The sequence below is a fragment of the Lepidochelys olivacea genome, assembly GCF_965140295.1.
Source record: "Lepidochelys olivacea isolate rLepOli2 genome assembly, chromosome: 2".
Taxonomy (NCBI): domain Eukaryota; kingdom Metazoa; phylum Chordata; order Testudines; family Cheloniidae; genus Lepidochelys; species Lepidochelys olivacea.
The window spans coordinates 184571516-184595988 of NC_140412.1; the positions used below are offsets into that span (position 1 = coordinate 184571516).

General features: G+C 39.4%; 1 protein-coding gene across 3 annotated transcripts in view; it reads right to left on the reverse strand.

Moving 5' to 3' along the window:
* Positions 1 to 24473, reverse strand: part of GOLGA4 (golgin A4) — a gene marked incomplete at its 5' end in the record, with an annotated part of 103425 nt that overhangs the window by 8182 nt on the left and 70770 nt on the right. For all 3 annotated transcript variants that reach the window (XM_084618165.1, XM_084618164.1, XM_084618163.1), the window contains 5 exons: positions 2998 to 3101; positions 12308 to 12383; positions 13156 to 13224; positions 13449 to 13469; positions 18424 to 18537. In XM_084618165.1, the coding sequence (XP_084474291.1) occupies positions 2998 to 3101; positions 12308 to 12383; positions 13156 to 13224; positions 13449 to 13469; positions 18424 to 18537 (384 nt within the window). The remainder of the gene's footprint in view (positions 1 to 2997; positions 3102 to 12307; positions 12384 to 13155; positions 13225 to 13448; positions 13470 to 18423; positions 18538 to 24473) is intronic.

Below are 24473 nucleotides of genomic sequence, written 5' to 3' on the forward strand. Positions count from 1 at the left end.
CAAGTACTTATACATATGAAATATACATTATTAAGTGCACATATATGATATATACATTTATTTATATAAAATAAAATGTCTTAGATAATTCACTTAAGATCCATTTCTATGTTGGTATTCACAAGGTGGGATTTGACTAATGGCTTGGCAAACCACTTAGTGGAAGCCATTCCACATAAAGGGATGATATGCAAAAAGTGCATAGGTGATTATGAGCAAGGTGAGCAATTTGGACACTGTGTATCATTAGCAAAGTGGTGGTAGGTTGCAATGTGGAAATGAGACTAGGTTAATTAAGTAGGCAGGGGGTGTTATGTAGCGTTATAAAAGTAAGCACAATTTGAATGTGAAGCAGTGCATAAATTCTAAGAAGGGGTGAGCAAGATCATATCAAAGGGCCAAGAAGATCTTAGCTGCTACATTATCTTGGGGGCGGGGGGGGAGTGATAGAAGTGGCAAAGGAAGAGGAAGGTGAGGTTGCAGTAAAAAAGACAGGGGATGTCTAGGGCCTGGATGACATTTTGCTGTCTGGGTACATATAAAAGATTAGATCTTAGAGATGTTGCAGATGAAAGGGAGGTAGGAATTGGATACTGCCTGATATGAAGAGCAGATGAGTCAAAGATGATTCCTGGGTTGCAAGCCTGGGTGACAGGGAGGATGTTATCAACTTAACAAAAAATGTGAGGTGTGGATTTTGGAGAGAAAGAAAAATTAAATGCTTGGCCATATTAAATTGCTTGCAAGCCATCCAGAAGCTGCGGTCAAAGAAACCAGGCTGAGACATGGGTTTAGATGCAGGGAAGCCACACAGGAGTGGGAGAGAGATTTTTATCAGCATAGAGTTCATGGTTAACGCAAACTGAATAGATGAGATTTCCTTGCAAAAGGGTATAACTACATGTACTTTCTGAAGCACAAGTGAGGAGACAACTAGAACATTGCTGTGTTTAATGAGAATGTCAGGTTTCATTCGATTTTTACCCTATTAACAGTTTAATTTTCATGGTTAGCTTTCAAACATATAAATCAACCCCATTACTACTGTGATCTGAATTGTTAGAGAGGAAAGCATGGGCTGTCCCAGAAATTTATCACTTCTTTAAATTTTGTGTATGCTCTGTTAGTCCTGCTACCTTGATTCTTTGGTGCTAACAGACAACCAAATAACTATGAATACTAAAGAAAGAGCACAGACACTTGCAAAAAGTTGCATTACAATTTTCCATCATCTATCAAATCTAAAAGTAGCTACCAAATTTTTAAAACCTTTGAAAATGTCTCTCTCCATTCATTTATTTGTATTGAATAAAATGCCTCTCTCAATTAAAATAAAAATAATACCTTCTTAAGCAAGTCTAAGAGCTAGACAGAACTTCAGCGCAGTTTATTTTCATTTTGGATATGTATACAATCTTAGAAAACCACCTCCAAGAATGGCTTCTAACTCTGTCTTCGGTTGTGAGAGGACGCAACTTTCAGAAGGTGGTTGTTTTTGTTTTGTTTGTTTTTTTAAATGAAGCAACTTGCACCCTGAATGGAAGCCAGACCCCTAAAATCAATCTACTTTAATGTCTATATAGTAATGCAGATTGCACGGCCCATGAGAATTTTGTTCTTACTTCAGATCACAAGCAATATATATGGCGATTCACTTTTACTCCCACAACTTCTGTGGTTTCTTCCCTTCCTAGAAAGATTGCTGAAACTCAGGGCTAGTCTACACTGGCAACGCTAAAGTGCTACCGCGCTTTAACGTGGCTTGTGTGGTCGCAGCGCAGCATTGGGAGAGAGCTCTCCCAGAGCTCTAAAAAACCACGTCCACGAGAGGCGTGGCTCCCAGCGCTGGGGCACTGTCTACACTGGCGCTTTACAGCGCTGAAACTTGCTGTGCTCCGGGGGGTGGTTTTTTACCCCCCTGAGCGAGAAAGTTGCAGCGCTGTAAATTGCCAGTGTAGACAAGCCTTAAGCTTAGCTTTAATGTGTTACTACTCCCAAACTCCTCACATTTGCAATTTCAAAGTCCCAATTTAAGTACAGTGATATTTTGGACACTTAACAAGAAACAGTTTTAATCAGTAACACACGTAACTGAAGCCTTACTAGACATAGTTTAAACGTTAAAATTAGTCTAGAGATGTTTCAAATTAGGCTTCATTGAATGCAGACACGTTAATCAAATTGCAGGATTTTTGTCTGGTTCCGTCTCAAAGCTAGGCTGAAGTTGCTTTAGCGGCTTACTGTGCTTGTTTGTAAAATGTCAAACCACACCCATTACATCCAACAATACACTTTAGAACAAATATGATTCATTTAGAATTCTAATGAAATACTGAGAGCTGTAGTGCTTAACATTATCCCCATCTGAAAGATGTAACTGGAAGAGTGGAAGTATTATAGACAGCTGTATTTAGCCCTAGGAAGGAAAGATTTTCATCTAAATAATACAAACATCTTGCTTAGATGATAAAACTTATGACATTATCTCTTTCAAACGAAACCAATTTCTACATATAGCTACTCACACTAGGTATTCAGAATTCCAACTGAAGGAGGATTTCACCAGCTGACATTCTACACTGAAAAAGTTGGCTTTCAGTCACTCTCTTCTATTACTCAAAATACCTCAAAAAATAACAAAAACACCACCCACAAAAGATTCATGCCCTTGTGAAATAGGGTACTTGGGGTTTTGGGGAAGATGCTTCTGAAACTTCAGAACTAGTCACAAGATATACTTCAATACAATAGTTATTGCTGGAATTTGGTGTCAAAACAACATCATAAGGTTCACAAGAGAAAAAAACCAAAACACAACAAAGATCTATCATTCAAACTCCGAACAGGACTGAAACCCTGTTCTTTACACACTATCTGCTACCGTCACAGCATTCCATTAATAGCAAACACACGGTGATCAAATCCTACACAGCAAGAGTGAGAAATTCAATTCTAATCCAAACCACATGTCAAATCACAGCATACAGTATTCCATACCTTAGTCTCACGGCCCATCATATATTCAAACAGCACCTTCCGCAAGTATTCAAACTCAGTAGGCTCTCCAAAGAGAGAGACATCAGCAAGGCAGAGATTCCCATCTGTGTAAACAAAAATAAGACTATATTTATTCTGACAGTCCCTCATATAATCCAAAATTATTCTTACTTAGAAAATGACTGAAATAAAATATAATCAAGTAGAGAAACATTGTATTAATCTGAACAATTGTGTCAAATGCCTAAAATTTAATTGCAACTGAATGTACAATATTACAGAACATCTATATAGAAGATATTCAATTACTTCTCAAGTTTTTTTGAATACATTCCTTGATCTTTTTTCTACACCAACATACAGCAATAGATACATTTAAAACAGAGTTTGCTTGATTGCAGCTGCTACCTTCCTCCCTTCCAATTAAATTCAGAAGCTTGTGTCAGCTCAACTGAATCAAGAAATTACTCCAGTTTAGTTGCTTACTTAAAAAATCTGAATAAATACACAGGGTAAATTGGTCTAATTAGGATTCTTAATCTTAAGGGTCTCAAACAAGCTTTTGTAGTTCTGACCTTACTGGGAGTTGGGTTAGTCAGTACCTCACAAGATCAGAACTCTATATGCAAAGGTTTTATTTAGGGCTATGAATTAATTGCAGTTAACTCAAGCAATTAACTCCAAAAAATTAATCATGAATTTAAAAATTAATCGCGATTAATTGCAGTTTTAATCGCAATGTTAAACAATAGAATACCAATTGAAATTTATTACATATGTTTAGATGTTTTTCTACATTTTCAAATATATTGATTTCAATTACAACACAGAATACAAAGTGTGTGTACACTGCTCACTTTATTTTTTTATTACAAATATTTGCACTGTAAAAATGATAATCAAAAGAAATAGTACTTTTCAGTTCACCTCATACAAGTACTGTAGTGCAATCTCTATCGTGTAAATGCAACTTACAAGTGTAGATTTTTTTTCTTACATAACTGCACTCAAAAACAAAACAATGCAAAACTTTAGAGTCTACAAGTCCATTCAGTCCTACTTCTTATTCAGCCAATCACTAAGACAAATAAGTTTGTTTACATTTACGGGATATAATGCTACCCACTTCTTATTTGCAATGTCACCAGAAAGTGAGAATAGGAGTTCACATGGGACTTTTGTAACCAGCATGCAAGGTATTTAAGTGCCACATATGCTAAACATTCCTATGCCCCTTCATGTTTCGGCCACCATTCCAGAGGACACATTTCCATGCTGATGATGCTCTTTAAAAAAATAATGTGTTAATTAAATTTGTGACTGAACTCCTTGGGGAAGCACTGGTATGTCTCTGGCTCTGTTTTACCCCGTTCTGCCATACATTTCATGTTATAGTAGTCTCGGATGATGACCCAGCACATGTTGTTCATTTTAAGAACACTTTCGCTGCAGATTTGACAAAATACAAAGAAGGTACCAATGTGAGATTTCTAAAGATAGCTACAGCACTCAACCCAAGGTTAAAGACTCTGAAGTGCCTTCCAAAATCTGAGAGGGATGAAGTGTGGAGCATGCTTTCAGAAGTCTTAAAAGAGCAACACTCTGATGCAGAAACGACAGAAGCCGAACCACAAAGGAAAAAAAAAATCAACCTTGTATTGGTGGTATCTGACTCAGATTATTAAAATGAACATGAGTTGGTCCGCACTGCTTTGGATTGTTATTGAACCTGTCATCAGCATGTCCTCTGGAATGTTGGATGAAGCATGAAGAGACATATGAATCTTTAGCACATCTGGCACTTAAATATCTTACAATGCCTGCTACAACGGTGCCATGTAAATGCCTGTTCTCACTTTCAGGTGACATTGTAAACAAGAAGCAGGCAGCATTATCTCCTGCAAGTGTAAACTAACTTGTTTGTCTGAGTGATTGGCTAAACAAGAAGTAGGACTGAGTAGGATCTAAAGTTTTACACTGTTTTATTTCTGAATGCAGTTTTTTTGGTACATAATTCTACATTTGTAAATTCAACTTTCATGATAATGAGATTGCACTACAGTACTTTTATTAGGTGAATTAAAAATACCATTTCTTTTGTTTTTTACAGTGCAAATATTTCTAATAAAAATAATAATATAAAGTAAGCACTGTACACTTTGTATTCTGTGTTGTAACTGAAATCAATATATTTGAAAATGTAGAAAAACACCCAAAAATATTTAAATAAATGGTATTCTATTATTGTTTAACAGTGCGATTAATTACAATTAATTTTGTTTAATCACTTGACAGCCCTAGTTTTATTTTATACAGATGATATAGTAAAATTGTGTAATTTAAAAGGGTAAGCAAACAGGCTGAGGAAGTGGAGATGATGGGATGGTTGAGAGGCAGACAGAATATATCTCCAGTTTTTAATATTCTTTCCAATTACATCTCCCTCTCTGATAGTGCGATATTATTTATATTATCAGAGTACCTACACACCTCAGTCATGGATCCCACTGTGCTAGGTGCTGTACAAACAAATCAAAAAGATTGTCCCTGCTCCAATGAGCTTACAACGTAAGTATAAGATAAGATACAACAGATGGATACAGATAAATCAATAGGGGAATACAAGGAAACAAGGAGACAATATTGGTCAGTGTGAAAGACAGTGGTCTCTGGAAGCCAGCAGCCTAACCATTGTCAAGTTTTTTGTAGGCATCAAGGCAAAGGAGAGTTATAGGGAGGGATCTGGAGAAGGATAACAAGTTTGCTTTATGGATGTTTATGAAGAGCACCTCCCCAGCATGAGGGGCATGCAGGAGAGCATAATGGTGCTCATTTGAAAATGTAGTAAGTGGGTGATGGAGGCTGATATCATTGACTGATGGAGGTGGGAACCAACATCTCAACAGTGAATGATAGTGGATATGTACTGAAGGGCCTTGAAAACGAAGACAAGCACTTTGTATTTGATGCAATAGAGAAAGAGAAGCCAACAGAGAGATTCAAAGATACAGGCTAGGAGAATAATCTTTGCAGCAACATCCTGAATAGATTGAGTGGAGGAAAGAATGCATTTGTCAAGACCAGAGAAAAGGATGTTGCAGTAATTGAGATGCAAGACAATGAGAGCCTGGATAACATTTTAGCTGTGTGGATGGATTGGAAATGCTGTATCTTAGAGATCTTAACAAAAAGAATCTGCAAGATTTAGACATAGAACAGATGTGAAGACCTAGAGAGAGACCCAAAGTGAAGAGGATGCCCAGGTTATGGGCCTGAGTGACAGCAAGATGGGGTGCTGCCCACAGTGACTAAGAAAAGAGTGTGTGGGAAGGAAGATTCTGAGCTCTGTTTTAACCATGTTGAGCTTGCACTTACAGCTAGACATCCATGAGGAAATGTCAGACAGACTGAGATTTTAGTTTGCACAGAAGGAGACAGGACTGGAGTAGAGAGGTAGATACGTGAATCATCTGCATAGAAATGGCAGTTGAATTTGGATTTGTGGACAAGATTACATAGAGACAAGGAATAAAGAAAGAGACAGGATCAAGGACAGTGTTCTCTGAAACCCCCACAGAAAGTTGGATGGCGGATGAGGAGGATCCTCCAAAGGACACACTGAAGGAACAATTCGAGATATAGGGGAGAACCAAGAGAGGACAAAGTCACAGAAGCCAAGAGAGGTAAAGATTTCAAAGAAGAGCATCGTGGACTGTGTCAAAGGCAGCTGAAAGATCATGGATGAATATGGAGTACTGGTTCTGAACTTTGGCTTTGAGGAGGCCATTAGACACTTTGGAGAGAACAGTTTCAATGGAGGCAGAAGCCAGATTGCAGAGGGTTTAGAGTGGAACTGGAAGAGAGGAACTCCAGCCAGGGATTGCTGACAGCATGTTTAACAAGCTTAGAGATGAAAGGGAGAAGGGAACTGGGATGCTAGCTGGAAAGGCAAGTGGTGTCAAGGGTGGATTTACTTGTTTTTTATGACGGGAGAGATTAAAGCATATTTGTATTGTGAGGGAAAGAGACAGAAGGAGAAGACAGAGGTTGGCATGAGAGTAGGCATGAAGGGGATAAGGAGATGGGATGGGTCGCTGATGCAAGTGGAGAAGTTCAAGGAGGAGAGCAGTTGAGAAACTTCTGAACCTGAGAGAGGGAAGCTGATGACATGAAAATTACAGAAGGGGGACGGTAAGATCATGTCATATTTTGTCAACTTTCTCCTGACAAAAAAAAGAAGTCAAGATCTTGTGCAGAGAAAGAAGTAGAGGCAGGATGAAATAAGGGTTGAGGAGCAAGTCAAATGTGCCAAAAAGGCAGCTGGGATTGAGGATATGCATTCAATTAAGTAGAATTGTTTAGCTAGGAAGATGGCAGAATTGAAAGAGGACAGAACAAATCTGCAGCAGAGGAAATCAGCCTAGTCACAGAATTTCCATCAGAGAAGCTCTGCAGTGTGACCACAGGAGCAAAGGAAACTGCTCTTGGGGGCGGGGGGGGGGGGAGAAGAGAGAGAAGGAGGGGGAAGGGGGAGCCAGGGAAGGGTGAACTTTGTGATTAAAGAGTTGGGCAAAAGACTCAAGGGTGGAGAGAATGAAGAATAGAGAGTATTAACAACCATATCAACGGAAGAAAGGGAAGAGAGGGCTGAGAACAGACAAGGAGTCATCAGTGTTGACAGACTGAAAAAATGACAGAAAGGCCAAGTGACAAAGTGTGAGGAAGGTGGCTGATGAGCAATGCTGAAAGAGACCAGATGATGGCTGGAGAGGGAGAACTCAGCAACAGATATCAAAGAGAGAGCAATGCTTGGTAAAGACCAAGTCTTTAGGTGAACAATAAGAGCTGAACGAGGCTGCAGGTTGGCTGAAGAGGTGAGGGTGAGCAAATGTGCAGCTAAAGAGTCAGAGGAGCCCTCCACATGAAAGGTGAAGTCACAGAGGATGAGCGCTGGAGACTGAGAGTAGAGGAAGAGAACCTGAAGTCGAAATCAGAGGAAGGCTGATGGGGAGGAGTTGGATGAACAGTAGATGTCAAGCAACATGGAGGGCGAAAGGAGAGAAGAGTCTGATGCAGTGATGTTTGAAAGAAGGGGGAGGGGGATGTCAAAGCAGCAAGAATGAAAGAGAAGCCCAATAACCCAAATCATGCTCTGATCCAGGGCAGCACCTTTGTAAGACCAGGCAGCTGCAGAAGCAGTGTCAGACGAAGGGATCCGTGAGAGCTAGGAGCTAGAGGCAAGATATGAAGAGGATCACAGATGACAGATCTTTTTAGATATGGAGCAGGTGTTCCAGAGACAGCAAAAGAAGGGGAAGGTGCTGGGGGGCAGAGAAGGAGATGGGCATGAGATTAGGAATGGTGGTGAGAGAGGGCAGATGCGATGGGAGGTGGAGAGGTGGGGATAGGTGAGGGCTGAGGCACATGTCACCAGAGGTGAGGAGGAAGATATGGATGTGGGAGCTACATTTGTGCTGACGGAAGGAGGGGGAAGATTGGGTGGAGAAGGGAAGAGGAGCACGTAGAGCTGGTTGGAACTGGTTGCAACGGTAGCCAGGAAGGGGAAAATGGAGCCACGGGGCAGATGAGGGCATATGTTATGACGCAGAAGAGGGGTGTGGCAAAAGCCACTGGAGAGTGGCAGATGGGTGATAACTTTCTTAGTCCAAATTTATTAATTGTGTACACGTGGTCATCTATGAATTCCTCCACAAGACTACTATAATACTTTCACTTTCTATATGCTCACCATCCATAAAGAATAAGGAAACCATCTTTAGCAACTCAAAATACTGATCAGAATTAAAAAGAAGTCTTTATTTAAAACAGCTGTTCAGTGGTTTCCCTTCACTGTAGATCTGTCAAAATTCTCTATCCAAGAGATTAAAGCTTCTCCCCTGATTACAAATAGTATAGTGACCAGCAGCTCAACTACTATTTAAGTGTCACCAGACCTATAGGCTTTGTTCTTTTTTTGGAGAATCAGGGAGATCACTTTACCCACATCCTATTGGTCTGTATTTAGAATCAACTGCAGACCTTATATGTTGGCAGCATCTTCATCTTCTCATTACAGATATAAAATATTTCTGTCTAGACCTATAAATCACTTTGCTTTCAGATATTTCCCAAAGAAAGTTTACGTTTATATATTAGTGGTAGAAGTTCTCAATCTCAGTGTTGTTACATGCATTAGCAGTATTTTCGTATTCCTTTTCTACTCAAAATTTGCTTTCTACTTAGAGTACTTTTCTTCTCCAATGTAATAGTTTCCTGGCTTTAATCAATTACAGAGCAAGTTACTTATAATGAAAGGAAAGATATGTGCCAGATTGTCTGGATTGTGCCTCTTGTGATCCATTTCAAGCACCATCATCTGTATAAATCTGACTCAGCATTTTTAAAGTATTACTTCATTTGGAGTGAATCCAAAATGTACAACAGCAAAATCCATTCAATTACAGTAACACAATTACCAGTTATGTGTGTTTATGCCATACTGATATAATCATCATTAAAATCAAGTATGTTCAAAGTACAATACATTTTTACACCATGTTGGGGTGCACATTGTGTTACAAACTTTACCTACTAATCAGTAAATCTTTAAAAACTAGATATAAAAAAATTTAAGGGAAACAACAAAAATCTATACCAAGAAAGATAAAAGACTAGAAAATAAAACTACAATATATTGTAGACTGAGGATTAGTCTAACCACGATATACCAATATAAGCACTATTACACGAGCATACAAGTTTGGTTGTTTTACTGCTTTAACTATATCCTTTTCTAATCCGATATAGTAATAACAAAGGTGTGCTTAGACCAGACCTAATTCTAGACACAAGCAAGGTCTTTCTTTGGAAATGTCAATCTTATTCAGATTGTTTCTTAACTTTTTTCAGGAGTTTCCCAAATGCTCGACAGAATGGACATTTCAGAAAAATAAGCTTCACAGATCCACAAGGAAAGGAGCAATTTCCACAAAACCCACTAGAAATCATTGATCTCCATATCTAGGACAAAGGAAAAAAACTATATTCTTGAAGAATAATCATTCTTGTCGAGTTACACATCCAAGTCTAATGAGCAGCTCTCAGGAAACCCACAAACAGTTGTGCATTTACCCAGAATGTGAACATATATTTTACAACTTTCCAAAAAGCTAATTACTTCAGATGTATAAAAAAATGTGTGTATTTTTAGTATTACTTCCAATTTAATTGTAAGGAGTTCTTTTTTTTTTTTAAACAAATACAAAAAAAAACCAAAAGGAAGCAGCCAATGCAAAGAACAAGATGTTTATCACAACAATCATTACTCATATTAAGAAAAAGAACGGTGAAGTATATAACTTTATACTTCTACCCTTTGTGTCTGTTCTTAAATTTTGATACAAGAAAGGGCCACTGTATTACCACAAAATCACTGTAACGATTTAAAATCTAATCTGAAGGATGCTTTTTTTGATAATAGAATGTATGAGCCATGCTGTAGCATGGCTTCATTAGCTCATCCACATGAAACAAAATTTAGTGTATTTTTCTCATTATGTCACCAATATAGTTTTAGTTATCACAGCTGAGTGTGACAATGCTTTGAATTATACTCAATGTTTTTTAAAGAAAGAAAATATTTTATGGAAAATGATAGAACATATTAAATTACCTAACGGTGGTTCTCCTCTTCTTCTGACTTTGATCATATCACTCCCTGCAAGTATTTTTTACTGGCTTGCCTGCTGCAAGAAATTCAAACTCCTTGCCTCTACCCTCAAGGCTTGACAAAGATCTCCTACTACCTATATTTCAGCACTTGGCCTTAGAAGGCTTAAATTTTGCCCACTTTTTTGTCTCTAATATTCCCAAACAGGATGTGACTATTACTTCTTACACACTCCAGAAAGTGCTAGGTACTGAATTTTTTCATACCAGCCTCATTTCTTCAGAAGAGTCTCCCCTCTAAAAATTCTTCTTTTCTTCTATTGTTTAGCCTTTAGGTACTGTTCCCCTATTTGTCTGCTCCCACTCTTCTGACCTTTTCTTTGTCTTTGTCATGGTTACTGAGGTTTTTAAGACCCCTATTAGTCTTGATTGCATCCGTCAGGTGACAGGCTTGGCTTCCTACACTTTATGAAGGTTCTATTACTAGAGCTCTGGGCTGCAGCTCCCCTCTTTAACCAACTGCGTTAATCTGACAGGCCCAACTGTGTTTGGCAACTATAATCCTTTTTCTCCAGAAACCTGTGACAGCAGCTAATTAAAGTGACTCAGAGCCAGCTTCTTCAAAATAAAGTAGCATTTAATTAGCAAAAGGAACACAGCATTTAGGAAAACAGGTTAACTCATGGCCTTACCTAAACTTAACCTCTCTATCCATAGTTCAGGTAGGTCCAGCCTACTCCCAGCTCTCTCTTGGGAAACCCAGTCTGCTTGCTATAGTCTCCATGTCTCTCTGTTAAAGTTTTCTTGCCCAACTGTCAGCCCTCACTGACACTCCCTGGCAGACTCTGGCTATCCAATCCCCACCCTTTTCTAGACCTAGGGACCTCTAACGTTTTTGTGTTCCCTCTGATATCTCTTCTCAGCCTTGGTAAAACAGCTGTCACCCGGGCTCGGGCAAACATTCACCTCTTCACCACTATAAACCTGGCTATTACATGTGAGCATTAGTTGGGATGCTCCATAACTAGACCATTATTTTACCTTTCCCGCTTGGTTACTCTAACAATCCCATAGTAAGTAACACCAGAAACACAAAGGCATGCACCATATTCATTCAAAACAACAAAACAACCACAGTATTTTATCTGTCCGAAGTAACCTACGAGATTCCTGAGACACAGCTATGGTTTACTGATTGCACTGCATCATGCATGTGTATAGGGCTAAATAATAAAATGCCACCCCATAATCAGACTATAGATTTACAATCAAATACTTTCAACTTTTTGTGTTTCACTGATTGCTGTGCTTTTTTGTTCTGTTTATTCCTGACTATAGAGAGACATAAAGCTCTCAAAAGCTCTGGTAGAGAGGTTACAAAGCTCTTATAGTGGTGACAAAATAAATATAACTATCACAAAATGTTCATGGAATCATGTGACAGCTCTGGTAAACTCTAATAGGACAAAATACGAGCAAGATTCCACAGTGAATCTAACAGGATCTTGCACAGCCATTATGCAGTTACTAAATGTCACATTAGAAAAAAAGATTAATATCACTTTTTCAAACTTTGCGAAGTGTGACCATTTCTTTTAAAGAGCTATTTTATTTACTACGTGATGAAATATGTTTTCCTTACCTCTGTATGGTGATCCGACAGCTGTGACATACACATTTTTCTCATAACTTTTCAACCTGTCTTTCAGTATATGAATCTAAACAGTCACAAAAGGACAAGTGATGAATATAAACAATTAAAATGAAACATAACTGAAATGACTTTCAGATCTGCAACATGAACATCTCAACCATTCATGTACGTGAGATGCTTTTTTTGTTTGTATAAAAAGAAAACACTAAAAACTGTTTCCATACTGGACTATTCAGGGGTTAAAGAGTACAAAACTATGAAAATTACATTTTAAGGCTAGCTGTTAAACAGCATTTAGCTCTACTGTGGGAGAGAAAAAAAGAATAAATTGCCATGGCTTCAGATGGGACACTAGATGGGGTGGGCCAGTACTCTGAGGTTCTTCCAAGCATTCCCTCTCAAATGTTTATCTGACTGGTTCATGCTCAGGGTCCAACTGATCACCATATGTGGAGTCAGGAAGGAATTTTCCCCGAGGTCAGATTGACAGAGACTTTGGAAGGGTAGGGGGTTCACCTTTCTCTGATGCACTGTGTGTGGGTCACTTGCCAGACCTATCTGAGTTCTTATTTAATCAATTCCCTGCCACTGCAGGGGCCTCAAGCAGTGGTGCATTGCAGTCCCCACTACTGTCTGCCTGTGGCACATAATAGTTTAGCCTGCTGCAGGCTGTAATACTTTGGTTTAATTTGGGTTGGTGGGTTTAGTGCATGTGTGGCACTGGTGGTAGCCTGTGAGGTACAGGAGGTCAGACTGGATAATCTGGTGGTCCCTTCTGGGTTTCAACTCTATGACTTTAAGAACACTATTTCTTCTTATTCAAACAAGACCCCTACCTGCTCCATGAACTCCTGCTCTTTCAACTTTGAATCATTGACAAGAGTTGTCTTCTGTGCTAGCTGTATCTGAAAGAAAAGCCACATATGGGATTCAATCAATCAATCAATCATTGTACATACACTGCACACTTTTGCATTGCAAGTACATTTTTTTCTTGTTAAACTTTTTTTTCCCCCTTTCACCAGTTAATATATGCAATCCTAAAAACAGCATTTCTAATCACAAGCCACTGAGGAGCACAGTATAATCATCTAGATAGCACAATGAACCAATGAAATTCAAACCTTACCTGAAGCTCTGTTATTGTTACCTAGAACAAAAAAGATACAATTAAACAAAATGCTTTTCATTTGCATCTTTAGATATAAAATATAAAACTACAACAATATCTTTCGAAAAGAATTCATGCCAGCATGGAGAATTACACTGGACAAGAATACACAGACGTTAAGAGATAGTAGCAGTCGATTAAGGATTAATCGGTCACCTAATCAGGACTCTGTGTTTGTGACTGCTGAGAGCAATTAGGATCAAAATAACAAAATTACGTATATACTCAAATTTTAAAATAAAGTCCTGTAAATGTACTTCATCACTGTTACATGTATCTAGAATGAGTAATGTAAGTTATGCTTTGAATAACATTGGAAAGCGTATAACCAATTCATTCAGCTATGACCAATTCACCTTTACATGAAAATTAAGTTAATAAGCTAATATGTCCAATCTCTACAAAACAGATACTGTGTAATAATGGTAACTGAATGCTCATAGAATACAGTTAACCTTACTGAGAATACTGTATACACACATGCTATTGATATATTTATATCTAATTATGTAAATTAAATTAGGTCTTTTGGCTTAGAGTTACTCAGGGTGTTACTGGAATCATGCAAAGTAAATTTTCATATGACAATAGCTTCCTTATCCAAAATATTGTTACCTTTGAAAGTTGTAAATTTATGTAGATATGCAAATTATCTGAGGTGGTTACTTCCAATCTTTTTAAATGCTTAGGTTTTTTTCAATTGATAATGCTGTATTAGTTATACATTTTCCATATTGGGTTATATTAAATGTCAGCAACCTTAACTGGGTGTCAACACATTTGTGTGAAATGTATTGTAATTTTTAAAGTACAGATCTTGAAAGGGTAAATCAGGGCAATATATGAAACTGAAGGTTGGTTACTTGTAACTGTAGTTCTTCAAGATGCATATTCACAGTCTCGGGGGATGCGCCAGCCTGTGCAGCTGAGAGGATGAAACCTTTTGGTAGCCATACCCATCAGAGCACCCCGGTGCCCCTCCGACCATCCACCCCCACTGTTCGAGCACGTTCTGAGGGCCTGGTTCTAATAGGGGATGTGGCACCCACTGCTATCTCAGTTACCTTCCACTGCTAAAGTGGAATTCCAAGTAATACTGAAATAAGGACTCCGCAAGAGTGGGGAAGGCAGGCAGGGAGTACAAATACTCATACAAATAAGTAACCTTGGTTTCTTCTCCAAAGGCCCCCTCTGCATATTCCCACTCTTAGGAAGTTTGGCAAGCAGTACATCAGACGGATGCAGGGAGCATCAGTCCTAATTAAAGAATGACGGGAGCACCACTGCCAAACCGTGTGCCAGATCTGGCTGCCAAATCCAATGCATAATGCTTCATAAAAGCGTGAACCAAAATCCACATAGTAGCTTTGCATGTTTCAGTAAAGGAAATATGTTTAATGCATGCTACAGATGCAGCAATTGCTCTAACAGAATGGGCTCTAAGATGAACAAGAAGAGAGAGTGAAGTCTCTCTATAACACTCTTCAATATACTTGTCTAACCCATCCAGACAAAGACTGTGCTGAAAGGGCTTGAACTTCAGAGTTACCCACATATGAGATATATAACTCAGGAGAGGAACTGAAGTTTTTAGTTGTAGCCAGATAATGTAAGAGTGCTCTCTCTGTATCTAAGGAACGTAACCTACAGGGGTATGAGGTTTTGGAAAGAATACTGGTAAATGAATACTTTGATTTACATGAAACTCCAATATCACTTTAGGACAGAATCTGGGATGCAGTCTAAGAATCATCATGTCCTTATAAAAAGCAGAATAATGTGGGTCTGCCATTAAGGTATGTAGATCACTAACCCTTCTAGCACAAGTGATTGCTATCATAAGAGCTGTCTTCACAGAAGATGCAACAAAGAGCAGCTCACTAGAGATTCAAACAGGGGAAACGTAAGTTGCATTAAAATTGGAAGTTCAAATTTCACGGAAGTGCAGTGTCCCATACTTGCAGATCCAAATTCAATAAGCTTTTTAACAAGTTTTTCAGCAACATATGCGAAAAATGGATTTTCCATTACTGAGTGTGACAAACTCTGCTATTGTTGCTAAGTGGATCTTAATGGAGGAGACAGACAAACCCAGTGCTTTCAAGCATAGTAAATATTCTAAAATAAGTTGCATGGGGGCTGAACAAGGGTCAATATTCAGACAGCCACATAACCAATCTTTTCCACTTAAAATTGTATTTTTTCAGCTCTCCTATCCTTCCTTTCAGATCCCTTGGAATTATTTTGGATCCCACTGGCTTGACCAACAAAGCCTCTTGTAACGGAAGGGCCTGAAGTCAACTTTGTCTTTCCTTTTGGCCGAAGGAGTAAATGTGCTGCAGATAGCACAGTGTGCCGTGGAATGACTTTCATCTAGTCATTTCAGGCACCAAACATGCCCACCAGACACCTCTTAAAAACATGCTGCTTTGCACTGGGATCTACCAAAAGGAACGAGTAAGTATTCCTACTCCAAAATAAAACCCTAATCTAAAACTATCCTAACTATAAAACTTTTTAACAATAACTAATCTAAAAAGGCACTTATATTACTACGGATCTGCAAGGTCTGGAGAGATTCATGCTCTTTCACTGCTGCAAGTGAAAGGAACTAAGGCAGCAATAGGCACCACATCCTCTTTTATAGCCATGCTGTCAGAATGTGTGCATACACTAAGGGTGAGGGTGGGAGAGGCGCATGAGCGCTCTGGCACTTCACAGCACTGCAATTTTCTCACTTGAGGGTGTGAAAAAACACCCCCCTGAGCGCAGCAAGTTTCAGTGCTGTAAAACGCCAGTGTAAACGGTGCACCAGCGCTGGGAGCCACGCCTCTCGTGGAGGTGGGTTTTTTAAGAGTGCTGGGAGAGCTCTTTCCCAGCGCTCTGCTGTGACTACACAAGCCACAGTAAAGCGCTGCCGTGGCAGCACTTTAGCATTACCAGTGTAGACTAGCCCTAAAAGGAACTTCTACCAGAAGGTTTCCATGTCTCATCTCCACTTATCAGTACATCCCCAAGACTGGAAATATACAGAGGACACTAGATGACCTTTACGTACTAACTACCTAAGGTTTTCTGTCGTGCCCTCGGATGGAGCGCAGAAGGGAAACAGCTGCTTTCATGGGTCCCTCAGCAAGACAAGATTCCTTAACATTCAGATTGCAGGTGAGAAGTTCCCCTTCTGCATGCCATAAAAAATGTACTTCTGTGTTCCGTATGGAGCTCAAATTCAACAGGAGCAGGAGTTTGCTTGAACAGGCACCTTCTCATTGCTGTTAGAGTTCATTTCTAAAGATTCAAACACCCCAGTTGAAAATTTTAGATGTTGGCTATTGGTGAATAATTATTTTATCTGTCATGTCATGGAATAAAAACAAATGCTATGGCAAAAATATTATACTTACTTTAAAACTAATTATACTATGTGCAAGCTTTGGTTTAGATCTACATTTACGTAGTGTGGGAAGTGTTACAAGAAAGCCATTTATAAATTAGAAGGATGTGAAGAAACAACAGCGAACAAATATCAATTCCTAAAAAGGAGTAGCTTTAACTTACTTGAACCTGAAGATTGAACAGTTTTGTTAACTTAGCAGAAAAAAACAGCAAAAAGGAAAAATGGAAGAAGAATATGGATAAGGACAGAAAGAGCAAGAGAAAATGAAGGGTAGTAAGGGTCATAAAATATTTTACTTATACAGGTTCCATTTATTCTAAATGCATCCTGGGGAGTATAAAGCTAACAAAATGTCCACTTAAATTTATGCAAATGTGTACACAATTCATGTGAATTTATGTAAATATATGTGGCCCACTGGCACTGCACAGTTTGCTTACCCAACCCCTCAATGTTGCAAAGGTGCACCATTGCATTAGGTAAACTGCAAAGCTAGTGTCCTAGGAAAGCAATTCCAAAGTGAAAAGAGCTGGGAAGAAAAACAAAGGCAAACAGCCAAACAACTTTTAAACCAAATAGGGGAAAACCACTCCCACCACATACACCTGACAGCCACACAATTCTTTGGGTCAGGGAGTGTGAGAATGGTGTCCTAATAACTAAACATCTGCAAAATAAATGGAGCTCCCTTTACACAAGATCAAAAGGAAGGCATTATAAATATTAATCCGACACATGAAAACACATGAAAACAAAAATAATCATCAGTGACCTTAAAATGTCGTCATCTGAATGGGAATAGATCATTATCAAGTGTCATCTGTACAAACAATTGTAGCATTTCTCCATCAAGACAACAACTATGCAATGAAGGTTCATTCTCAATGCATCAGCAAATAACTTATGAATGAACAAATATGTATCAATGTGTGTGTAAATAAAAAGTTCATGTGACATCAGATTGGAGAGATGAACATGAAGTTTGTATACATATTATCAGAAAAGAATTCAGCAGGGATTTTCAAAAGAGCCTAAGGGAGTTAGGTGCCCAGACTCTATTGAACTTCAATGGCATTAGGACCCTTAACTACCTCAGGTTCCTTTAAAAATCCTATCCTTATTCTGCAAGTATTTATAACTTGGATACAATGATTGTATTTACACAGGCACTTTGAAACAGAACCAGACTATTGCTCCTATGGAGGCATTACAATTCCAAATTTCATATAATTAAAATGGGAAAATTTTGCATCCTCTTGAACAAGTTACAAGTGCTTCCAGTGTAAAGTCAATGTATAAAAAAAAAAGGAGCAGAGGGGAAAACACAACCAAAAAGCAAACTATTAAAACAAGATCAAATTAAATATTGCACAACTTGCAGCAAAACAGATTGGTCAAAGAATTCAGAATTGCACAAGAAAGCCAAAACCTGATATATAAACAGAACCCAGGCCAATTAACAGCTACTACAAGGTCTCATGAAAACTGTGACACTAATGCCTAAAGTTACAAGTATAAATATTAATGTCAGCTCACTTCTTCCCTGTGCCTATTCTCCTCATCGGCCAGCTTTTGTTTGTATTCCTTCTGCAATTCCTCCAGCTGTGTTTGCAGCTCATTTACTTTTGCTGTCATTTCTTCTTCACGAGCCTTCAGAATGAAAAATAATTGCATTAATTTACATACTACACAGTTAATGTCTAAACTCTTAAAACCTTCTCACCGGATTATACAAAAAGCACTTAAAAAATAGCTCAGCTTCATATAGAGAGGAAAATAATCAACTTGAAATGCAAAGGCTCTCACTGAAAGTTTAGGACTACTCAATTTATATTACCTTGAAAATGAGGAATGACATTAGGGACTTATCAGCTAATGCGGGCAAAACTTCAATTGTCAAACACAAAAACAATTAGTTAGCTTTTTGAAAATTTTTAGTAAGGATTATACATTTTTAATGAGTAGAAAAAAGGCATTCAAATGATATTCAATACTTCCAGAAGGTGTACAGTAGGTAGATCAATTTAAGCAAATAGAGATTTTGTGAAAGAGACATGTCATGCAAACAAAATTTTCTATCTTCAATTTATTGGCAATGACCGGGGCTTAATCACGTCTTGTCTCCAATATTTTAATTCTCTCTAAGGTTGTACTAAATCTCTGTTCTTGGAACTTCACTGAGGTTCTAATGGTGTGGTCAAGCAATTTTTGATTCAGGAAGTGAGACCATCTGACCTCCTTTCAGACTGCGTGACTCCCTATCCACTGAATTTAATTTAAAATTGCCATCTTCATTTTCAGTGCTCTCTCTCTTTCCTTTCCCTTGCCTTTCTGACCATATAGCCCATTTCTCCACTTGCGCATTCTGCTCCTCCAGTATCAGTCTCTTCTATTCCATCCCAATGACTTTTTCCTGACGGGAAAGGGGTTTTCCTTTTCTGCACCACTTACAAAGCTCCAGACTTTGTCTACGAATTATTGAAGTATTACCCATCAAGCCATGCAATCAAATCTGTTTGTTCCAGTATACAATTGACACTAAACCTCTGTATCTTTCCCTTGCCCCATTACTGCATTTCTTTCCTTTCCTATTGTAATAGTCTTTTTATTTATGCATCACTAAATGTGTGCTGAGCACTTTGCAGATAAGCATAAGAATAATATCTACTTAAATCTTTACTGAATTTGAAACTGAGCGCTTTTGCTGCACCCCATCTTTGTATGTAGTTCATCCTCTTGAGAGTAATCAAACCTTTATATGGAAGTGGTTTTAACTGTAAAGTGTTTTACAGTTCTATGTAGGAAAACATATAAAAATACATTCTACTTTATGACTACCAGTACTCTCCAGCCCCAGAACACATAGTGACTCCTACTTTTCAAAGATAAATGTATTGGGACCCCAAGCAAAGTCACCTTAATTTTTAGCTCAAAAAAGGTCTAAATCAATCTCCCCTTTTCTCCATTAAATCCAGAAGGGACATAAAAATAACCCTTCCCCCTCCAAAGTGGTGACCACATCATAGTTGGGTGTCTTGGTGCGAATGAAATTCCTAAAGATTTTATACCCTTTCATTCTGGGCACTCCACAGGGCTCCTCAAATTTCTGCCCAATAAAATCATAGAAGTCTAGGGATGGAAGAGACCTCAAGAGGTATCTAGTTCAGCAGTACTCAAACTGTGGGTCGGAACCCCAGCATGGGTCATGACCCTGTTTTAATGGGGTCCTCAGGACTGGCGTTAGACTTGTTGGAACCCAGGGCCAAAGCCAAAGCCTGAGCCCCACTGCCCAAGGCTGAAGCCCAAGCCCCAGCCCCACTGCCCCGGGCAGTAGGGCGTGGGCTTCAACACTCGGCAGCAGGACTCAGGCTACAGGCCCCTTGCCTGCGGCTGAAGCCCTCGGGCTTTGGTCCGCCTGCCCCAGGTGGACACGCTCAGGCTTCGGCTTTGCCCCCCCCCCCCCCCCCGGGGTCATGCAACAAAGTTTGAGAAACTTTTGTGCTGAGAAAGGATTAAGTATATCTACAGTAGCAACTGTTGTCATCGTATTTGCCAAAGACTGAAAAGATAAGCAATATCACTGCGTAGCAGTGAAACAGATCATCCTTATTATGAGTTTCAAAATACTTTTCCTGGCTTGAAAAGCAGAATAAAAGTCTCAAGGTCCTTTGTGTAGTAGTGCACACCCTTAGCTACTAGCCCTAATTTTGGGGGGGGGGGGGGGGGCAAGATGTACACAGCAGTAAATCCCATGCTTTGCGCCAGAGTGAGTATCCTGGAAGTCTAAAATTGTCTTGTCATACATATTACAATTCCAACATTAAGATGTCAATAAAGATGCAGTTATAGGACAGTGCAGTATGAATCAGACTATACATTAAGTAAAACTATTTCCATTTCATTAAAGGAACATCTCTCGCTTAGAAAAAAAGATTGGGAATCTTCTGTTCCAGAACTTCTTGATGATTTTAGCTTGTCATCTTAATTAACGGTCATGCCCATAAATCACTTATTTACATCTCAGCAGCATTCAAAATGTTACAAACTATTAATCTGCCTCCAATAAAGATGGTCAGTAAATACAAAGCATTTTATCAATATGGTAGAACCAGGAGTGTATAGTTTAACAGTATTGAGTACTATCAATATTAGATCTGACTGGAAAATGGAATTTTTGTCCCACTGAAAATTTAAGGATCAGAAAAAAGCTGTCCCATTTCCAAACAAAAAGTAAAAACCTCAAAGTTATCCACAGGATAGAAATTTTTTTTAAATAAAAAGATTCCATTTGGCTTGCGAGCTTCCTGCCTGGAAGACAGAAAATAAAGTTGACAAGAGCCTTCCAGGCAGGCAGCTGATGTGTTATCGTTTTGATTTTTCCAAATAAAAATGGATTTTCAAAAAACCTGAAATTTTTCTAGAGAAAATTCTGATTTTGCAAAAAGGGCATTTTCCTTCAGGAAGCCATTCTGATGGAAAATTCCCACCCAGCTCTAACCAATATGCTTAGTACTTTACAAAACAGAGACATGGGGTGAAATTTTAAAAAGCACTTAAGTGACTTAGAAGCCTAAGTCCCATTGACTTTCAATAAGATTTAAGCTCCTAACAGCTTGAGTCACTTTTGAAAACGCACTTATACTTGTAAGGGCTTGTCTTCACTGCAGCATTAACTCACGTTATAACTTAAGTTCTGTCTACACACAAAACCCCCTTAGCTTGAGTGTGGTGGTGCTTTTAATTCAAGCTGACTAACTTGTAAGGGGACACAGTCTACAGCTAGGGTTGGTAAAACACATATCAGCTGCTAACACAATCACTCTGCAATCCAATGAGTCTGTGTACTTCGTGGTAATTTGCAGTGTGGCTGAACTAGGCTTACTGAGAGGAGTTAAATCAAGTTATCTATGCTTGATTTAACACTGCAGTGAAGACATCACCTGAGAGCTTCTCCCATTGGCTAGTTAATCCACCTCCCTGAGAGGTGATAGCTATATCAAGGGAAGAAGCTCTCCTGTCGACACAGAACTGTCTACACGGGGTGGAGGTGGAAATTAAGATGGTATAACTGCAACGCCTAGGGGTGTGGATATTTCACACCTCTGAGCGACGTATTTATACCAGTGTAGGTCTGTAGTATAGACCTGGCTTAAGTCATTTATATACTTTTGAAAATCGTCTCTACCATGTGGATGTGCAATATAAGAGAGACTACTTCATACACAAACCACGTTGGATGGCCAGATCAGGGTTGCCAATTTTGGTTGGATGTATTCCTGGAGGTTTTATCACATGATAATCTTCAATTAAAGCTTAACCTTTAATTCCTGGGGACTCCAGGACACTCCTGGACAGTTGGCAACCCTAGGCCAGATGGAGGTTAACATCTCAGAGTGGTATGGCATGTGTGTGTGTTTGTTGTACTATAATGCTGACAAAGTACAGAAGATTACTACTTAGTGGCTTCACAAAGATGTTTTAAGGAGAGATTTCAATAAATACAGTTTAGCTGACTTGTGCACAGTACGAGGACGCCCCAGGTGTAAGGGGCAGCAGGGAAAAATGCATGGATACTTGATTCAGAGGAATAAAACAGAAGCAGTTAAGAGGGAGGAAAGGAACTGTCCATGCAAAGGAAGTGAGGTTGGCTGGGTTCAGGAATAAGAAAAAAAAAAAAAAAAAAAAAAGAGTTAAGAATGGGATTATATGATGGTGTTGGCTGCAACAGTAGGGGACCAGGAGGTCCCTTCCAGTCCTATGTAGTCAGGGACAGAGTGTGCAGAACTTGAAGCCTGAAATTGGTATAAAAGACAAGAGAAAACCCATGAAAGGATTCCAAGAATAGACTGAGGCTATGTCTACACTATGTACCTTTTAGCGACACAGCTGTGCCGCTACAGCCGGGCTGCTAAAAGGTGCGCAGTGTACCAGCTCTTTGTTGGCAGGAGAGAGCTCTCCCACCAACAAAAAACTTCCACCCCCAACGAGCTCTCTTGCCGACAAAGCGCCGTTCACACCAGCGCTTTTCGTCGGTAAAACTCTCGCTATTCGGGGGATATGCGTGCTTTTCCACACCCTGAATGACAAAAGTTTTACCGACGAAAGTCCAGTGTAGACAAAGCCTGACACACAGAACAATCTGTATTACAATATTAACCCACTAACCCGCCACCCCTTTTTCTTCTATGACTGCAGAAGTGTTAATGGGCCACTCCACCGTGAATGGTCCCTCAGACCATGCACTAACTACAGTAAAAGCTGTGCTATCTGGCACTTCAGCAACCGGAAAGCTCCATAAACCGGCATTTCTGATCTTCACTGAAATTCCGGTTTATAGTCTGGTTGGTGCGGGGCTGGCAGAGGGGTGCGGTGTGGAACAGGGTGTGGGGCATAGGCTCTGGGAGGGAGTTTGGGTGCGGGAGGGAGCTCGGGACAGGGGATTGGGGCATGGAAGAGGGTGGCGGTGCCGAATTTGAGGGCCACTCACCTTGAGCGGCTCCCTGCAAGCGGCGACCTGTCCCGGCTACTCCTAGGTGGAGGCACGGCAGGCAGCTCTGCGTGCTGACCCCACTCCATGTGCTAGTTATATCTTGATTTTAGTAAAGTTTTTGATACTGTCTCACATGACTATCTCATAAACAAACTAGGGAAATGCAATCTAGATGGAGCTACAATAAGGTCGGTGCAAAACTGGTTGGAAAACCGTTCCCAGGGAGTAGTTATCAGTGGTTCACAGTCATGCTGGAAGGGCATAATAAGTGGGGTCCTGCAGGGATCAGTTCTGGGTCCAGTTCTATTCAATATCTTCATCAATGATTTAGATAATGGTATAGAGAGTGTACAGTTACAAAGTTTGTGGATGATACCAAGTTCGGAGGGTTGCAAGTGCTTTGGAAGATAGGATTAAAATTCAAAATGATCTGGACAAACTGGAGAAAGGGTCTGAAGTAAAAAGGATGAAATTCAATAAGGACAAATGCAAAGTGCTCCATTTAGGAAGGAACAATCAGTTGCACACAAACAAAATGGGAAATGACTGCCTAGGAAGGAGTACTGGAAAGGATCTGGGGGTCATAGTGGACCATAAGCTAAATATGAGTCAACAGTGTAATGCCATTGCAAAAAAAAGCAGACATCATTCTGGTATGTGTTAGCAGGAGTGTTGAAAATAAGACACAAGAAAATTCTTCCGCGCTGATTAGGCCTGAACTGGAATATTGTGTCCAGCGCTGGACGCCACATTTCAAGAAAGATGTGGACAAACTGGAGAAAGTCCAGAGAAGAGCGACAAAAAATGATTAATGGTCTAGAAAACATGACCTATGAGGGAAGATTGAAAAAACTGGGTTTGTTCAGTCTGGAAAAGAGAAGACTCAGAGTGGCCATGATAACGGTTTTCAAGTACATAAAAAGTTGTTACAAGGAGGGAGAAAAATTGTTTTTCTTAACCTCTGAGGATAAAACAAGAAGCAATGGGCTTAAATTGCAGCAAGGAAGGTTTAGGTTGGACATTAGGAAAAAATTCCTAACTGTCAGAGTGGTTAAGCACTGGAATAAGTTGTCTAGGTAGGTGGTGGAACCTCCAT